Raw genomic sequence first — 16725 nt, 5'->3', positions numbered from 1 at the left:
GAGAGATGGCTCAGTGACTTCAGAGCACCTGCTGCTCTTGAGAGGACCCACTGGGTTTGATTCTCAGCACCTACATAATGATTCAAAACCATCCATCACTCCAGTTCCAGGGGTCTCACCTTCTCTTCTCACCAGGTCCTCATGTGGTGCACATACATACATGTAAGCAAAATACTCATACATATAAAATAAATACATTCTTTTTTTTAAAAAGCCTAAAAAAAATAGTACTCTGTCTCCAAATTTAAAGAGCAGAATTTTGAGATGTTTCTTTGAAAGAAGAGTTCTTGGATGTCATATTTTATATGGTAACTTTAATGTTGTAAAAAGTTAGGATATAGTCAAATATGGCTGTAGCTCTTCTATCTTTTGGGAAGATGCCAAAAGTAAAATCAAGGAGTGCTAGAACAAGGAAGAACTTCAGAGATATTATGTTACCTAACTTCCTTATTATTTAGTCTGGGATTATGAAAACTTGCACTGAATTAGGTGTTAAGGTACTAGTTAGTTGGTAGAGCCTACTTTAGAGCCTGTATGCCCTGCTTCTAACTTCTCAGCAGTAATTTTATGTTACATTTCATACTGACATGCTGTTAAAACTCCTGTGACCCAAGGTTTGCCTCATTGCCAGGATCCAGTGTATTTTTTATAACTGTTCAGATTTTCAAGAATACATACCCAAATAATGGGAAGTTTTGACTTACTGTGTTTTCAGACTTCTCAACTACAGTGAGTGATATTACATTGCCCCATTTCTGACTTTGGAAAATGCACTAGAGTCTTCCCCCAAAGCATGACAGAGTATAGAAAACATTGGGGGTTTTTTGTTTGGTTTTTCCAGACAGGTCTGTGTAACTGCTCTAGCTGTCCTGGAACTCCCTTTGTAGACCAGACTGGCCTTGAACTCACAGAGATCCGCTTGCCTCTGCCTCCTAAGTGCTGTCATTGAAGGAGTGTGCCACCACTGCCCGGTTAAAACACTAATTTTGAATATCACTTCTAAAAAGAAAAATCTATGGGAAAAGAAGTTACAAATTTTAGTAGAAACCAAGGAGTTTATTCTAAACTTTTTACTTTAGTTTTTGCAGTGCTGGGAATTGAACCCAGAACCTCATTCATGTTAGGCAAGAACACTGTCATTGAGCTACATCTTCAGCTCAATCATCTAAAGTATTAAAATAATCTACGTTTTATGTTATTTTGATTTTCTGAGACACGGGCTCTTCATTATGTACAGGCTGGCCTTAAACTTGCTGTGTGCCCAGGCTAACATCAAACTTTCATAGTCCTGCCTAGTCCTTCTGAGTGCTGGGATTACAGACAAGCACTACCACACTTGGCTTAGATGGATGTTTAGCTTGACAGAACTATAAAGTGGTGTCACAGACTTAATAATGTTTTTGTTTTTTAATAGTAAGCCTTCAGTCCAGAGACCGAATAGGCACCGGAGGACAAGTTGTGGATTGTAGTCGTTTGTTTGATAATGATTTACCAGATGGGTAAGTGAACATCATCAAAACCGTTAGAGAGATGCTGGAGTGCTGCCCTCAAGCTCGTTCTCAGGGAGTTGGTGTTAATGCTGTACTTTAGGAGTTTCTATGGTCACTTCCAGAATACAGATTTTTCTTCTGCTTGGAAAATTAGAAGGACTTGCTGCAAATTGTGTTAAATATCATTTTAAAAAGAGTTTTGAAAAGGAGACAAAGGCAAGTTCTTGGCAAATATTACTCTCCTGTAAGTTTTTTTATTTAAAGAAAAATTTTTTTCTTAATTATCTAAAACAGGGCATACAAGTATTGCATTTGGATAGTGTAGAATATTATTTTAAGGTGTGTTACTATTGTTTATGCTCTGGAACATTTGTTTAATGATGCAAAGATGTGTTTGATTAAATAAAATTAACCTGCCGTCAGGAGGCTGAGTCAGCAGCTAGCTGTCAGGAAGTGGTAGGGAGGAGCCAGGTGGAGAAAGGTTTTTAAGGAGGGGCAAGGAGAAGCATGAGGGATTTTTGGAGGATGTGAGCAAGGAGAGAAGATGAGCTACTTGCTAGTCAGCCTCTCTGAAGAGCAGAATTCTGCTTCAACCTTTGAATCTTTAGAGGGACAGAAGTTTAGTTAAGGTTTTTTTGTTTGTTTGTTTGTTTTTTTGTTTTTTGAGACAGGGTTTTTCTGTGTAGGGTTTCTTTTCGCCTTTCCTGGAACTCACTCTGTAGCCCAGGCTGGCGTTGAACTCACAGAGATCCGCCTTCCTCTGCCTCACAGTGCTGGGATTAAAGGCGTGCGCCACCACTGCTGGCTCTAGTTAAGTTCCTTTAGTAGCTCTGAAAGGGTCGGAGCCTGAGGGAACAGAGTTGCAGTTGCTGATTTGGAAAGCCGTGGCTTAAAAGGCAACAACAATTAAAGAAAAAGACAATTGGTATCCAATGTGGGGTGCCAACCTTATTGTTTGTTGTTTTGCTCTTTTGGGGTACCTGCCACCCAGCTCCCAAATAAATCACATACGGAGGCTTTTTCTTACTTATGAATGCCTGGCCTTAGCTTGGCTTGTTTCTTGCCAGCTTTCCATAACTTAAATTATCCTGTCTACTTTTTGCCTCTGGGCTTTCCCCTTTCTCTTCTGTAAATCTTACTCTTACTCTGTGGTGAACTGTGTAGCTGGGTGGCTGGCCTTCGGAGTCCTCCTCCTCCTCTGGCTACTCCATTTTCTTTTCCCAGATTTCTCCTTCTGTATATTCTCTCTGCCTGCCAGCCCCGCCTATTTCTCGTTCCTGTCTCACTATTGGCTGTTCAGCTCTTTATTAGCCCATCAGGTGTTTTAGACAGGCAAAGTAATAGAGCTTCACAGAGTTAAACAAATGCAACATAAACAAAAGTAACACAGCTTAAAATAATATTCCCAACAGAGAATAGTGCTTTATTTTTATAGGTAAGGAAAAGAGAATTGGGTCATAGTAATTGTAACATTATGAAGTGTATTTGTCAATAACTGTACCAAGCAATTCATGTACATGATGTCATTTATTTCTCATTGCAGTAAAGACAGTGTATGTTTACTGTCTTTGATTGACTGGGTTCTAGTCCTCCTACTTCTGCTAATTAATATTATGACCTTAATTTATTTAACTTCTGTGAGCTTTGCTACATATTTAACAAGATGATTGATAAGAGGCCATGCCCCACAAATTGGTGTAAGGGTTAAATGAACTCATTCACATAAAGCAGGTCAATATCTTGCATATCACCAGTGCTTAATAAGCCAGGTGCAGTGGCACATGTCTTTAATCTCAGCACTTAGGAGGCAAAGGCAGGCGGATCTCTCTGAGTTTGAGGTCAGCCTGGTCTACAGAGTAAGTTTCAGAACAGTTAGAACTGCGTAGTGAGAGTGTGTCTCAAAAGAATAGGAACAAAAAACTAAAAAACAAGTACTTAATATTGTTTTTTTTTTTAAATTTTATTTATTTACTTTATGTATGAGTGCTTTGTCTGCATGTATACCTTTATGCCAGAAAAGAATATCAGATCCCCCTAGAGATGGTTGTGACCCACCATGTGGGTGCTGGGAATTGAACTCAGGACCTCTGGAAGAGCAGTCAGTGCTCTTAACCACTGAGCCATCTCTCCAGCGCCCGTACTTAATATTCTTAGCTATATTTTTTCTGTTGTTACTACTGCTGTTATTCTCATTTTACAACAACAAAAAAATGGATATCAATATATAAATCATTTGCCAAAGTTCAGATAAATAAATAGGGAAGCTGGATCATGTGCCTGAGTCTTTTCATGAACTTTTTCATATTCTCCACTTTTTATGTTAATTCTGATACTCAACTGATTTTTTTTTCTAAATTTCAAAGTATTTTTAGTTAACTTCAATGAAGTCTAACTTATAAGTTATACCCACTTACAGTAGATATAGCTAATTGGTTGACTTTTAGCTCAAATTATTTGTTTAAAATTGTATTATATTTATTAAATTTTGTGAGTATATGTGAGCCATAGTGTATACGTGGAGGTCAACAGACAACTTTTGGAGATTGGTTCTCTTTTCCTTCCATATGGATCCTGGGAATCAAATACAAGTCACTGCTTGACACAAGGACCTTTATCCACTCAGCCATCTTGCTAGCCTTTCTTATTTGGCAGACATTTTATATACAAGTTCTGGTGTTTGCATATTTGTTTAAAATGTTAAAAATTCCTAAAATTGTTCTAGGAATGGTGACCCATTCCTATTAATCTCAGTGATTGGGAGGTTGAGGCAGGAGAATCATGAGTTTGTGACCAGCTTGGAGTACATAGTGAGTTCCAAGGTCGTGTGAGCTGTATAGTGAGACCCTGTCTCAAAAAACACCAAGTTAGGGGCTGGAGAGATCGCTCACCAGTTAAAAGAGCTTGTCCCTCTTACTGAGGACTCTAGTCAGTTCCCAGTACACACATTGGGTGGCTCACAACCACCTGTAACTCTGGTTTCAGGGGATCCAACTTTCTCTCTTGCCTCCTTGGGTACTTGCACACACATGTACATACACAGATACAGATGAACGCACATACATGAAAATAAATCTTAAAAAACAAATCCGTTGATGCAGAGATGGGGTAGTGGTTAAGAACATAAGCTGTTCTTAGAGAGAACACGAATTCATTTCTCAACACCCGAGTCAGACAGCTTACAGCAAGTAACTTCAGCTCCAGGTGATCTGATGCCCTCTTCTCATCTTCTTGGGCACTACACACATGTGCACACATAGACAGACACATTACCCATAAACAAAAATAAACCTGAAAATCAATTTGAAAATTAATATGGGGGGAGGTCTGGAGAGATGACTCAGCAGTAAGAGCACTGGCTTCGCTTCCAGAAGACTTGGGTTCAATTCCAAGCACCCACGTGGTAGCTCACAGGATTCAATACACTCACACTAACATATACAGGCAAAACAGCAATAAAATAAAAGTAAATAAACTAAAAAGTTAGTATAAGGACTAGTGAGATGGTTTAGGAGGAAAAGGCCAACAAGCCTGACAGTGTGCTTCAACTCAGAACCCTCCGCTCAGTGGAGGGAGAGAACAGCTTCCTTAGTTACCCTCAGACCTGCTTACCTGTGTTGTGGCATATGCACTCCCACACATATTCGTGTAGCTGTGCACACACAATAAGTAAATGTACAGTTTTTTGTCGCTCTTCCCCACCCCCACCCCCAGACAGGGTTTCTCTGTGTAGCCCTGGCTGTCCTGGAACTCACTTTGTAGACCAGGCTGGCCTCGAACTCATAAAGATCTGCCTACCTCTGCCTTCCAAGTGCTGGGATTAAAGGTGCATCACCACAGCCCGGCAAATGTACACATTTTTAATTTGTAAAATTAACTTTATAGATTATTTTAGCTTTTAAAAAATTTTATGTGTAGATGTGTATGTCTGTGCATGTGTTCGTGTGCCTGTTGGAGTTGGACTTACACAGGCAGTTGTGAGCCACCTGATGTGGGTGCTGGGAACTGAACTTGGGACTTACACAGACAGTTGTGAGCCACCTGATGTGGGTGCTGGGAACTCCTCTAGAAGAGCTGCAGTGCTCTTAACTACTGAGCCATCTCTCTAGTCCCTTGCTTTGGCTTCTTGATAAGCCTGTTAATTTTTTTTTTTTAAATGAGGAAGTTTGTGGTGTTCTTCACAGGGAAGTTGACGATGAAGTGATCAATATTGAGAGAATATACCAATGTGAGAGTTAACTAATCTATTCTTGCTGATCATTATTGTACTACAGTTCTAACCACAGGAGGACTATAGCCGTATTTTATAGTCATTTGGATGTTTTATTAGATGAAATGCCATAAAGAATTTAGGGATGAATGGTATTCTTTGTTTATAAAAATTAGTTTGGAGGATTGGCCCAGCAGTTAAGAGCACTGGTTTCTCTTTCAGAGGACTCAGGTCCAATTCTCAGCACCCACATGGTGGATTACAGCCATCTGTAACTCCAGTTCCAGGCAGTAAGATACCCTCTTCTGGCCTCTGATGGCACCATATGCATGTGGTGCACAGATATACCTACAGACAAAACATATGTCACATGCATATACAATAAAAAGATACAATTTTAAAACTGAGTTTCAGTAGGCTTATAAATACCTTTAAGAGCTTTTATATGCTTCCCTAGTAAAATTTAATTTTTTAAAAATTACAGGAATTTAGAAATTTTTAGACTGTTCTAGTCCTTTGTCATTTGCTTAATTGCTATAAAATCTGATAAATTTTATGGTTAATGTGTTAGTTCAGGCATTTACCACAAAACTCTTGGAAAATTATTGTCAATTTAAGTATTTTTAAGGTTTTTAAAAGTTCTCAATTTGACTGATAGAAAAATATGACTTCAGCAAAATATCTCAGAAGCTCAGCATTCTGTAAACACTTCTAATGCAAGTTGAAAACGATAGCAGCCTCATTATGATCTGATCTTCTAGATGCCTTATTTCTCAGTGTCTTTATTGCAGTTGGGAAGAAAGGCAGACTGCCTCTGGAAGAATCCAGTATCTGAACCACATAACAAGAACTACCCAGTGGGAACGCCCGACGCGGTAAAGTCACGCATGTTTTCTGTGGATTCCTCTCTGCTGTCTGTCACCTTTACTTGATTTCCCCATTGCTTTACGCTGGTATAAACCATTAGGTCTCAGAGCAGGTACTATTATTATTTTTAAAAATATTTATATTAATTTCTATAATAAAATATATAATAAGTATATATATTTTGTTCCAGAGCTGAGGACCGAACGCAGGGCCTTGCGCTTGCTAGGCAAGCGCTCTACCACTGAGCTAAGTCCCCAACCCCTATGGCTATATTTTAATTACAGTTACTTTTTTTTTAGTTTTTGAGATAGGATCTTTCCACATAACCCTGGCTGTCCTGGAACTCATTCTGTAGACTAGGCTGGCCTCAAAGTCAAAGAGATCCACCTGCTTCTGCCTCCTGAGTGGTGGGTTAAAGGCATGTGCTACCATGCCTAGCTACTATTACATTTTAAAGGAAATAATGGTTAACAAAGACTTTTCACGGGTCCATCTTCTTACTTGTATGTCCATGGCTTTCAGTGGTACTCAGTAAATACTTACTGAAACAAATAAATGACTAGGTTAAACAGTCATTCCATTTCTGGCTATCATTTTATAGTTTGCATTTGAGTATTACTGAATGGCTATTATGAAATATTTATTCAAGATCATCAAAGGGGATGCTGTTATATCATGGCTAAGTAAGGTATGTGATCAAGAAAAGCCAAATGGAAGGTGTGTGTGTGGGAATTAGTGAGGAGATGGTGGCCTTGCAGAGGGAGAGCCTGAACTGGATTTTAACAGATGAGAGATTGATAGAGCCCCTGTCTTTGTGGCATTTCCTGTGTAAAGATATCAGGATGCAGACTGCAGAGATGGCTCAGCGGTTAAGAGCACTGGCTGCTCTTCTAGAGGTCCTGAGTTCAATTCCCAGCAACCACGTGGTGGCTCACAACCATCTGTAATGAGATCTGGTGCCCTCTTCTGGCCTTCAGGCATACATGCAGGCAGAACACTGCATATAAAATAAATAAATCTTTAAAAAAGATGTCAAGATACAAGGTTGTTCTTGGAAAATGGAAAGGAGTGCTGTTAAAGCATCTGAAAATGGATAAGGTAAATGGTTTACATCTTCTGTACTCCCTTTTACAAGTAAGAATGAAGTTGAGGGCTGGAGAGATGGCTCAGCGGTTAAGAGCACTGACTGCTCTTCCAGAGGTCCTGAGTTCAATTCCCAGCAACCACATGGTGGCTCACAACCATCTGTAATGAGATCTGGTGCCCTCTTCTGGTATGAAGGCATACATGCAAGCAGAACACTGTATACGTAATAAATTAAAAAAAAAAAAAAAAAAAAAAGAATGAAGTTGAATTGCTGTCTCTGCTAGTCTTTTATTGGTTCCCCCAGTGATTCCTGAGCAGGCCTGGTACTCAGAGTAAATTATTAAATGGTTTTCACTAGCTGTATCTACTTTTGATTATTAAGGATTGTTTAACTCACTGAAATCAAGCTGAGTTTGTTTTTCTGTTTCCTTTCTTTTGTCTGCTGCTGCTGTTTTGAAACAGACTCTTGATCTGTGGCTCATGCTGGTCTAGAACTTGGTGTATGGTTTAGCCTACCCTTGAACTCAAGATCCTTCTGCCTCATCTCCCATGGGCTGTGATTATATGTTTGTGCCACCACACCTGCTTAGAATATTTTTTATTATGATTGTCATCAAAGCCTTGCCATCTAAATTTTTTTACATTTTTTTTATTTTGTGAAATTATAATAATTACATCATTTTCCATTTTCCTTTCTTCCCTCCAAACTCTTCCATGTACTATTCCCACACTCTTCTTTCAAATTTATGGCCTTAAAAAATGTTGTTATATATAGACATATATGTTCCTAAATAGAAACCTACAACTCATTCAGTCCATACAGTGTTAGTTATATCCATGTTTTTAGGGCTGACCATTTGGTATTGGCTCGCTGGTTGGTGTGCACTTCCCTGGGAGGACTATTTCTCCAGCTCTCCGTGTTCTTTAGTTGCCTGAAGTTCTTATTTAGGCTAAGGCCTCATTAGCTGTCTTATCTTGCCATTTAAAAATGCTTAGTTCAAAATTATATTTCTTTTTTGGTTTTTCAAGACAGGGTTTCTCTGTGTAACAGCTCTGGCTGCCTTGAAACTCACTCTGTAGATCAGGCTGGCCTCAAACTCACGGAAGATCCACCTGCCTCTGCCTCCCGAGTGCTAGGACTAAAGGTGTGCACCTCAAGGCAAAGTTGAAGCATAAACTGTGTTATGAGTGACAAAGAGCCGTACCTCGGAAGAGGTACTGTGTCTAAGGGCTGAAGGTCAGATGACTAGGGCACATTCAAGGAGAAGGGGAACCTGCTTGTTAAGCCATGTGGGAGGGAGAATGGTGGAACTCTGGTCTAGAGGCCAGCTATATCCAAGTCCTGTACTTAGTGACTCAGGAGCACATCTGAAAGCATGTGTGAAGTTTTAAAAAACTTAGTTGAAACAGTACTTGAGTTTCTTTGGTCAGTAGGACTGTAGGCTTGCCCTTCCTAAGGTTCCTAAGATCGATGTTTGCTTTATTCCTCTCATCTCTTGTTTGATTGACTATATTATTATTATAGTATATGTGATATCTTTCTAAATTGTTAACCTTTTTACCCCTTGTCACTTTTCAATAGACCAGCGTCGGAATATTCTAGTCCTGGCAGACCTCTTAGCTGCTTTGTGGATGAGAATACGCCAATTACTGGAACAAATGGTGCAACATGTGGACAGTCTTCAGACCCCAGACTAGCAGAGAGAAGAGTCAGGTCCCAGCGACATAGAAATTACATGAGCAGGACACATTTACACACGCCTCCAGATCTACCGGAAGGCTATGGTATGATAACAGCTAAGGGAACATTTCAACTTGCTTTAAGAAAGTCAGAAAACTAACTTTTCTCTTTTGGTTTTTCAAGACAGGGTTTCTCTGTGTAGCCCTAGCTGTCTTGAAACTGGCTCTGTAGACCAAACTGGCCTTGAACTCAGATCCACCTGCCTCTGCCTCCCAAGTGCTGGGATTAAAGGTGTGCCCCACCACTGCCCTGTCAGAGAATTAATTTAAAATTAATTGTTATTGTTGCTGGGTGTAGTGGCGCACACCTTTAATCCCAGCACTCAGGAGGCAGAGGCAGGCCCGTCTCTGTGAATGCGAAGCCAGCCTGGTCTACAAAGCAAGTTTCAGGTAAGCCAAGGCTACACAAACTCTGTCTTGAAAAACAAAAACAAACAAACAAAAAAACAAAAGTAGGGTTATACAGCTGAGGCTGCCCTCGGACTCAGTGTACCCAGACTGTCTTTTGAATTCCTGATACTCCTTGCACCCACCCAATACACACTAGGATTATAGGTGTGTACTACCACACTCTGCTTTAGAATTAACACTTGAAAATCAATAAGGCCTGGGATTGAACTTGATGGTAGAGTGCTTGCTAGCATGCTCAAGCCTTGGGAAGGCCCAGTGTTCATCTTGAGTGTATGTGTGGAGTGGTCATAGAAGACACATACTACACTGGACATAGAGACAAGAGAGAGAGAGTTACTAATTAGGATTTAGGGATTCTGTGTGAAAATAAAAGTAAATATAAAGCTTCCCAATTTTAAAAAGTCTGTAATGGTGAGAAGACTGTCTAACCAATAGTTTGACTTTAGCTAGTTAGTTATGAACCTTAGCTTTTGTGCTCATTTATAATAAAATGTGACAAATACTAATCACACAGTTACTGTAGACAGCTTATGGAATAAAATGAGACTACTTTGCAGGAGGACACTATATAAAGTTATGGCAATACTATTGTGCAGGCTTATCTTAACTTAAACCATTAGTGTGATTTTTTTGGGACAGATACTAACTTCCTTTCCCACTTAACGCTGTAGATGTTAGCTGATGGTGACACCTAGTGACCAAAATTAGGAATTACAGTCTCTAAGTTTATTTTTACTTGTAAAAATTTTTTAAAAACTGTGTGCAAATGATTATTTTATTTTAAAATTAATTTTAGCCTATTATTTTTGAGAACAAAATTCATCACTCATTGCTGTGTCCCACAAGTTGGCTGCCTACAAAGTGAGCGATTCCAGAATGGGAGACAGACTTGGTTTTGCTGTGTTACTGATCATATTATTTAACCTCTGAGAACCTACATTTTATCTTCTGTAAAATGAGCAGAATAATAGTAACAATAATGTAGGTTTGTTGCAAGACATAAATGATATATAATCTCCAAGGAAGCATCTGAGCATGCCTAGCATAAAAAGCAAGTTAGGAAAACATGTCTGTTGTTGCTAACACTCACATCTTAGCAGTAATTCTCTTGGAGGGTCACTCAGGTTGTTGGGAGTAAAGGTGAATTATATTTTTATAGTGTATGTGTGTGATTTGGGTTCAGATGTTCTTTAGTAAATAAAATGGGCTGGGCAGCAGTGGTGCACACTTTTAATCTCAGCACTTGGGAGGCAGAGCCAGGCAGATCTCTGTGAGTTCGAGGCCAGCCTGGTCTACAGAGCAAGATCCAGGACAGGCACCAAAACTACACAGAGAAACCCTGTCTCGAAAAAAAACAAAGGAAAAAAATAATAAAGCAGGAATAAAGTAGCTACCAAGGCTGAAATCATTGCAGTTGTCAGTTTTTTCTTAATGTTTGGGAGTGAATGCAGGCAGATACAGTGATACGGTCAGTGAACTTCTTCCTGCCCTTGCAGCTGTCCTCTAAGTTTGAAGCTTTTTATTAACTTCATTGTAGATCTACAAATATTAGCAATAGTTTTATTAGCTTATCTATTAAAATTTCTCACTATATTTTGTTAAAAGAAATCAAGTTTCCATTCAAAAGACAACAGCTAAAAAATAATACTTGAAGAAACCCTTTCACGGATTTTCAACTTTGGCCTCTCTACTGCCTGCCAGGCTTTGAGCTCATTCAGCTTTTGATGTTTTCTCTCCCACCATGCACTCTTCTTTCCATTGTGCTTTTCAGTCGGTTTATGACAATGTGATGGGCTTTGTTTACAATCAAGGTCTCTGTTTTATATCCTAGATGGCCTGGAGTTTTGACAGGTAGCCCAGGCTAGACTTGGACTTGTCTCATTGCTTCTGCTTCCTGAATGCTGGGATTGCAAGTGTGTGGTACCTTGCTTGCAGCCCAGGAAATACCTTGATATATCTCTGTTAAGAAAAGAGAAATCACAAATTTGGGTATAAAATTGCCATAGTAAAAAATCATTAGCCGAGGCTGGAGAGATGGCTCAGTGGTTAAGAGCACTGTCTGCTCTTCTAGAGGACCCAGGTTCAATTCTCAGCACCCACAGGGCAGCTTACAACTATCTGTAATTCCAGTTCCAGGGGATCTCAATGCACATAAAATAAATCTTTTTTAAAAAAATCATTAGCCTATAAATCTTTTGAAAATTTAAAAAGCTCTGTTGAAACTTCCTTAAGGTGGCTAACCTCTTCCTTTGGGCTGTCTGTTCACTTGGGGTGCTGGCTGTATGCCATCATCACCATTTATACAATTGTTTCCAGAGATTAATCAGATGATTTGTTTTGTTTTGAGACAGGGTCTCACTGGGTAGCCCTGGCTGGCTTAGAAATCACTGTGTAGACCAGGCTAGCCTTGAAACTGGCAGAGATCTACTTGCCTCTGTCGCCTGAGTGTTAGGATTTAAGGTGTGTTCCACCATGCCAGTCTGAACAGATAATTTGTGAAGCCTTTTTTCTTTTGTAAGAAAATAAACTGACAATTGTAAACTGTTTATCCTATCAGACTGTCGTATGTAATGGTGTTTGATTGAATATGAAAAACTGAGTATGTGTTCCTTATTTTCTTTATTTTACAGAACAGAGGACAACGCAGCAGGGGCAGGTGTATTTCTTACACACTCAGACTGGCGTCAGCACGTGGCATGATCCACGAGTGCCTAGGTAAGAACATATCTTAAGTGTTCTTGGTTTTGTTTTGTTTTCTGTTTTTTTCAGACTGGATCTTACTATGTAGCTCTGACTGGCTTGGACTCACTATGTAGGCCACACTGCCCCCAAACTCATAAAGATCCACCTTTTCTACCTCCCAGCTGCTGGGATTAAAGGTGTGAGCTACTATACTCGGCCCTTAAGTACTCTTCATACCAACCATGAATATCTGTTTCAACCAGGATTTCTTGATTTAAAAAAAATTAATTTCTTAAAACAGTCTATGGAAAAGCTTTTTTCCTGATAGTGTTTCAGCTTGGAATTTAGTAGAAAGTCTAAATACTGACTCTAGTCTCACCCCCGTTTCCTGCTAGTCTCTTTAGCATACCTGCTAAAAAATGTGAGGCGAACACATGTCTTTAGGAGTTTGAAATGTAATTTCAGGAAAAGCATGCAAAACATACCCTTAAAAAAGAACAGTATGGGGGCGGGGGGAGTAGTCGAAGCTACACATTGTACACGGTGTAATCCTAGCACTTGGAAGCCTAACACGGGAGGAAGAGGAGGAAGGGAAGATTGTGCACAAATACTGCCATTTAGCAACTTTCTTTTTCCTTTGAGATATAGTCCTTGGTTTTGCTTAGGCTAGTCATAAACTCCTCTGCTAAAGTGATTCTTACTCAGCCTCCTGAATGCCCATCCTGCCCAGTGATTTATTATAATTTTGAGTACATTTATATTTCAGATAAGGTTTTCAGACACTACTTGTAGAGTTATTTTCTAGTGAACATATACAAAGTACCAAGTAGTCTTAGCTGAAGCTGCAAAAAAGACTTGAATTCTAATTGGAATCAACTCTGTGGTGCACATACACATTTATATAATGAGGGAGTTTTATGTACTAAATACCAGTTCAATCCAAAAAAGAAGCCACATCATTGGGGGGACGGGGTCAAGAGATCTTTCTTCCTAAAGCTTATATCCAAACCTCCATTATGTAGTTGAATCAAAAACAGATGGACTGGGCTGGAGAGGTGGCTCAGAGGTTAAGAGCACTGACTGCTCTTCCAGAGGTCCTGAGTTCAATTCCCAGCAACCACGTGGTGGCTCACAACCATCTATAATGAGATCTGGCGCCCTCTTCTGACCTGCGGTCATATATGCTGTATACATAATAAATAAATAAATCTTTAAAAAACAAAACAAAACAAAACAAAAAAAAACAGATGGACTGGCTGATCTAGGGGTGCTTTGATACTGTGTCTTACAAACAAAATGACTATAATGAAAATATTTTACTTACAGAGTTTAGAATTAGAATCTTTTGAGGGTAACAACCCAGAAAATGTGTTGTCATTAATCATTCTATCAAGTTTGCCATTTCTGTGTCTCTGCAATGGTAGTTTTATCTCATTTCCTCTCTCTTAATAAATTGAATAATGTTTAAATAGTAGTAGAGGGGGGAGTTTTATATTTATTAAGTTTACTGAAAGAAACCTAAGGACCTAAAATTTAGAACTCAGTGTTTTTTAAAATTGTGTACTCTCCCACAATAAATTTTAAAATGTAAACAAAAGTCAGGTGTGGTAGTATTCACCTTTAATCCCAGCACTCTGGAAGCAGAGGCTGCAGAGCCAGATCTCTGTGAGTTCAAGGCTAGTCTGGTCTACATAGCAAGTTCCAGGCCAGCCAGGGCCAGATAGTGAGACCCTGTCATGAGAGAGAGAGAGAGACAGAGAGAGAGACAGAGAGACAGAGAGAGGAGAGAGAGAGAGCGCAAAAATGTTTTATGTTGAGAGCCCAATGGAATAATAATTAGGTGTGCATATGTAATCCTAGCACTCAGGAAACAGAAGCAGGAAGATCACACACGTTTCAGGCCGTCCTAGGATACATAGTAAGATTCTGTCTCAAACTAATAACAAAAGTTTATGTGGAGTATTGACATCTGTATTTGCATAAGACTTTGAATTTATGCTCTGTATTATTTTTCCTTGTCTCTATGCCCCAATTATCTTTAAAAGTTGTATTTTGTCTTTTGTTTTGGAACACCCTTTAGCAAACATCTTTTGTATGGGAGGTTATAATCCTTTAAAATATCAGGCATTCAAAAGCTTGGAGAAATCTGCTGAGTCTTTTAGCAGCAAAGAAGTATAATGGGCTTCTTTAAAAAGCCTGTCTGTGTAGTGTGTCCAGCTTACTCCTGCTGGAAGGTGCCCAGGGCACTCCAATAGCCTGGCTCTTAAAAGTCCCATTTCATAATGGTTTGCTTTTCTCTTTAATTCTTGTTATTCATTCTATTGCATACTGACTGAAGTCTTGAAATACAGACATGTCTTATTTTTTTTAAGCTTTCTAACTTTTCACTTTTTGTTAATTATTCTTCATTTGGGCATAAAAAATCATTTCTGGGTTTTCACTCTATTAATCAGTACTTTAAAGCTCTCCCATGTGTCACTGTAGATTTACACATTCTAAATAAAATTATATAAAATCAAATTCTACAGTACATCAATAGTAGAATGATTTATCCTTTGGTTTTTGTCCTTGTGTCCCACTTCTATAAGTTCGACTGCAGTTGTGGGGTTCCAACCCAGGGCTTGTACATGCAAAGCAAGCACTTTTCTGTTTAGCTGTTATGTCCTGCTATTCTTACATCATTTTTATGCCACATAGTTTTTAATTTTTATCTTTTATGTATGAATTTTTTTGCATGTTTATCTGTGCACCATATGCATACCTTGTGCCCATGGAGGTCAGAAGAGGGCATTGGGTAGTTACAGATGGTTGTGAGCTACTATGTAGGTACTAGGAACCAAAACCAGGTCCAGTGAGAGAGCAGCCAGTGCTCTTAACCACTAAGTCATCTCTCCAGCCCTTGTTTAAACAGCTTTTTTTTTTTAAATGTGCACTGGTGTTTTGTCTGTATGTATGTCTATGTAAGGGTGTCAGATCCACTGGTACTGGAGTTACAGATAGTTGTGAGCTGCCGTGTGGGTTCTGAGAATTGAACCCAGGTCCTCTGAAAAGCAGAGTGCTTTTAACTATTGAGCCATCTCTCCTCTCTCCAGCCCCTTATGTTTTCTTTCCTTTTTTTTCTTTTTGAGACAGGATTTCTTTGTGTAGCCCTGGCTATCCCGGAACTTGAACTCACAGAGATCTGCCTGTTTCTTGCCTCCCGAATGCTGGGATTAAAGGTGTGTGCCACCACCACCTAGCTTGTTTAAACACCTTAAACATCACACCCCAATTATTTTCTTTATGGTCTCTTGTACTTAGAGATCTAATTCATGGCCGCTAGCTGTCACAGTGTGCTCACTTCTGAAGTTTTCATTGATCTCAGGCTATGAGGTTGTTACTTGAATTTGGTATGGTTTTTTTTATCTTTTGTTTGTTTGCTTTTGAGGTAGGATTTTACTCTATAGCCCTGGCTTGCCTAGAACACACAGAGATTTACCTGTTTCTGCTGGGATTAAAGGTGTGTGTATTGGGGGGAGCGGTTTAAAGATGACACAATCTTGGTGTATAGCCTAGGTTGGGCTTGAACTTGCACTCTTCCTATATCCTTAGCCTCTGAGTGCTGGGATTGCTTTTGTATGCCGCCATGCCTGATACATTATTTCATCTCTGTTATTTGGGATTCTCTGGTCTTAAGATGGGAATTTGGGAAGTTTTTTTAGAATTGCTTCACCCCTTTGAGCTCTCAGCTCGAGAGGTTCTAGGTCTCCTTTCCCAGCCTTAGTTCTGGCCTGCACCTCCTCGGCTGCTTCTTAGGTCCAGCACCACAAAGCTCTTTGAGGCTTGGTGCTTTGCTTTGCCTTTTCTTTTCTTTTCTTTTTTTTTTTTTTTTTTTTTAATTTTTATTTTATTTTTCGAGACAGGGTTTCTCTGTGTAGCTTTGCGCCTTCCTGGAACTCACTTGGTAGCCCAGGCTGGCCTCGAACTCACAGAGATCCGCCTGGCTCTGCCTCCCGAGTGCTGGGATTAAAGGCGTGCGCCACCACCGCCCGGCTCTGCTTTGCCTTTTCTGAGGGTGTTTTTCAAGCTTTAGTTGTTGTATAGCAGGAGTCTCTGGTATCACTTTAAGCAGAGGTCAGAATCATTGTTTGAAGAAATCTGTGAGAGCTGGAAATGGCCTCAGTAGCTACTGGACATCTTCACGTGCAGCCACCAAGAACTGGAGCCCTCTCGGATACTCTCTCCGTGGAAGGCGTTGACCTA

The 16725-nt window shown here is 39.6% G+C and overlaps 1 protein-coding gene across 1 annotated transcript in view; it reads left to right on the top strand.

Annotated features, from left to right (window-relative positions):
- Smurf2 (SMAD specific E3 ubiquitin protein ligase 2) overlaps nucleotides 1-16725 on the top strand; it is a 106051-nt gene that overhangs the window by 61369 nt on the left and 27957 nt on the right. The window contains exons 6-9 of the mRNA XM_059271999.1: nucleotides 1415-1499; nucleotides 6489-6572; nucleotides 9233-9435; nucleotides 12432-12516. Of these exons, the coding sequence (XP_059127982.1) occupies nucleotides 1415-1499; nucleotides 6489-6572; nucleotides 9233-9435; nucleotides 12432-12516 (457 nt within the window). The remainder of the gene's footprint in view (nucleotides 1-1414; nucleotides 1500-6488; nucleotides 6573-9232; nucleotides 9436-12431; nucleotides 12517-16725) is intronic.

This window comes from Peromyscus eremicus, chromosome 8a, assembly GCF_949786415.1.
Source record: "Peromyscus eremicus chromosome 8a, PerEre_H2_v1, whole genome shotgun sequence".
Classification (NCBI taxonomy): domain Eukaryota; kingdom Metazoa; phylum Chordata; class Mammalia; order Rodentia; family Cricetidae; genus Peromyscus; species Peromyscus eremicus.
The sequence above is the reverse complement of the archived record's forward strand: the minus strand, read 5'-3'. Positions and strand labels throughout refer to the sequence as shown.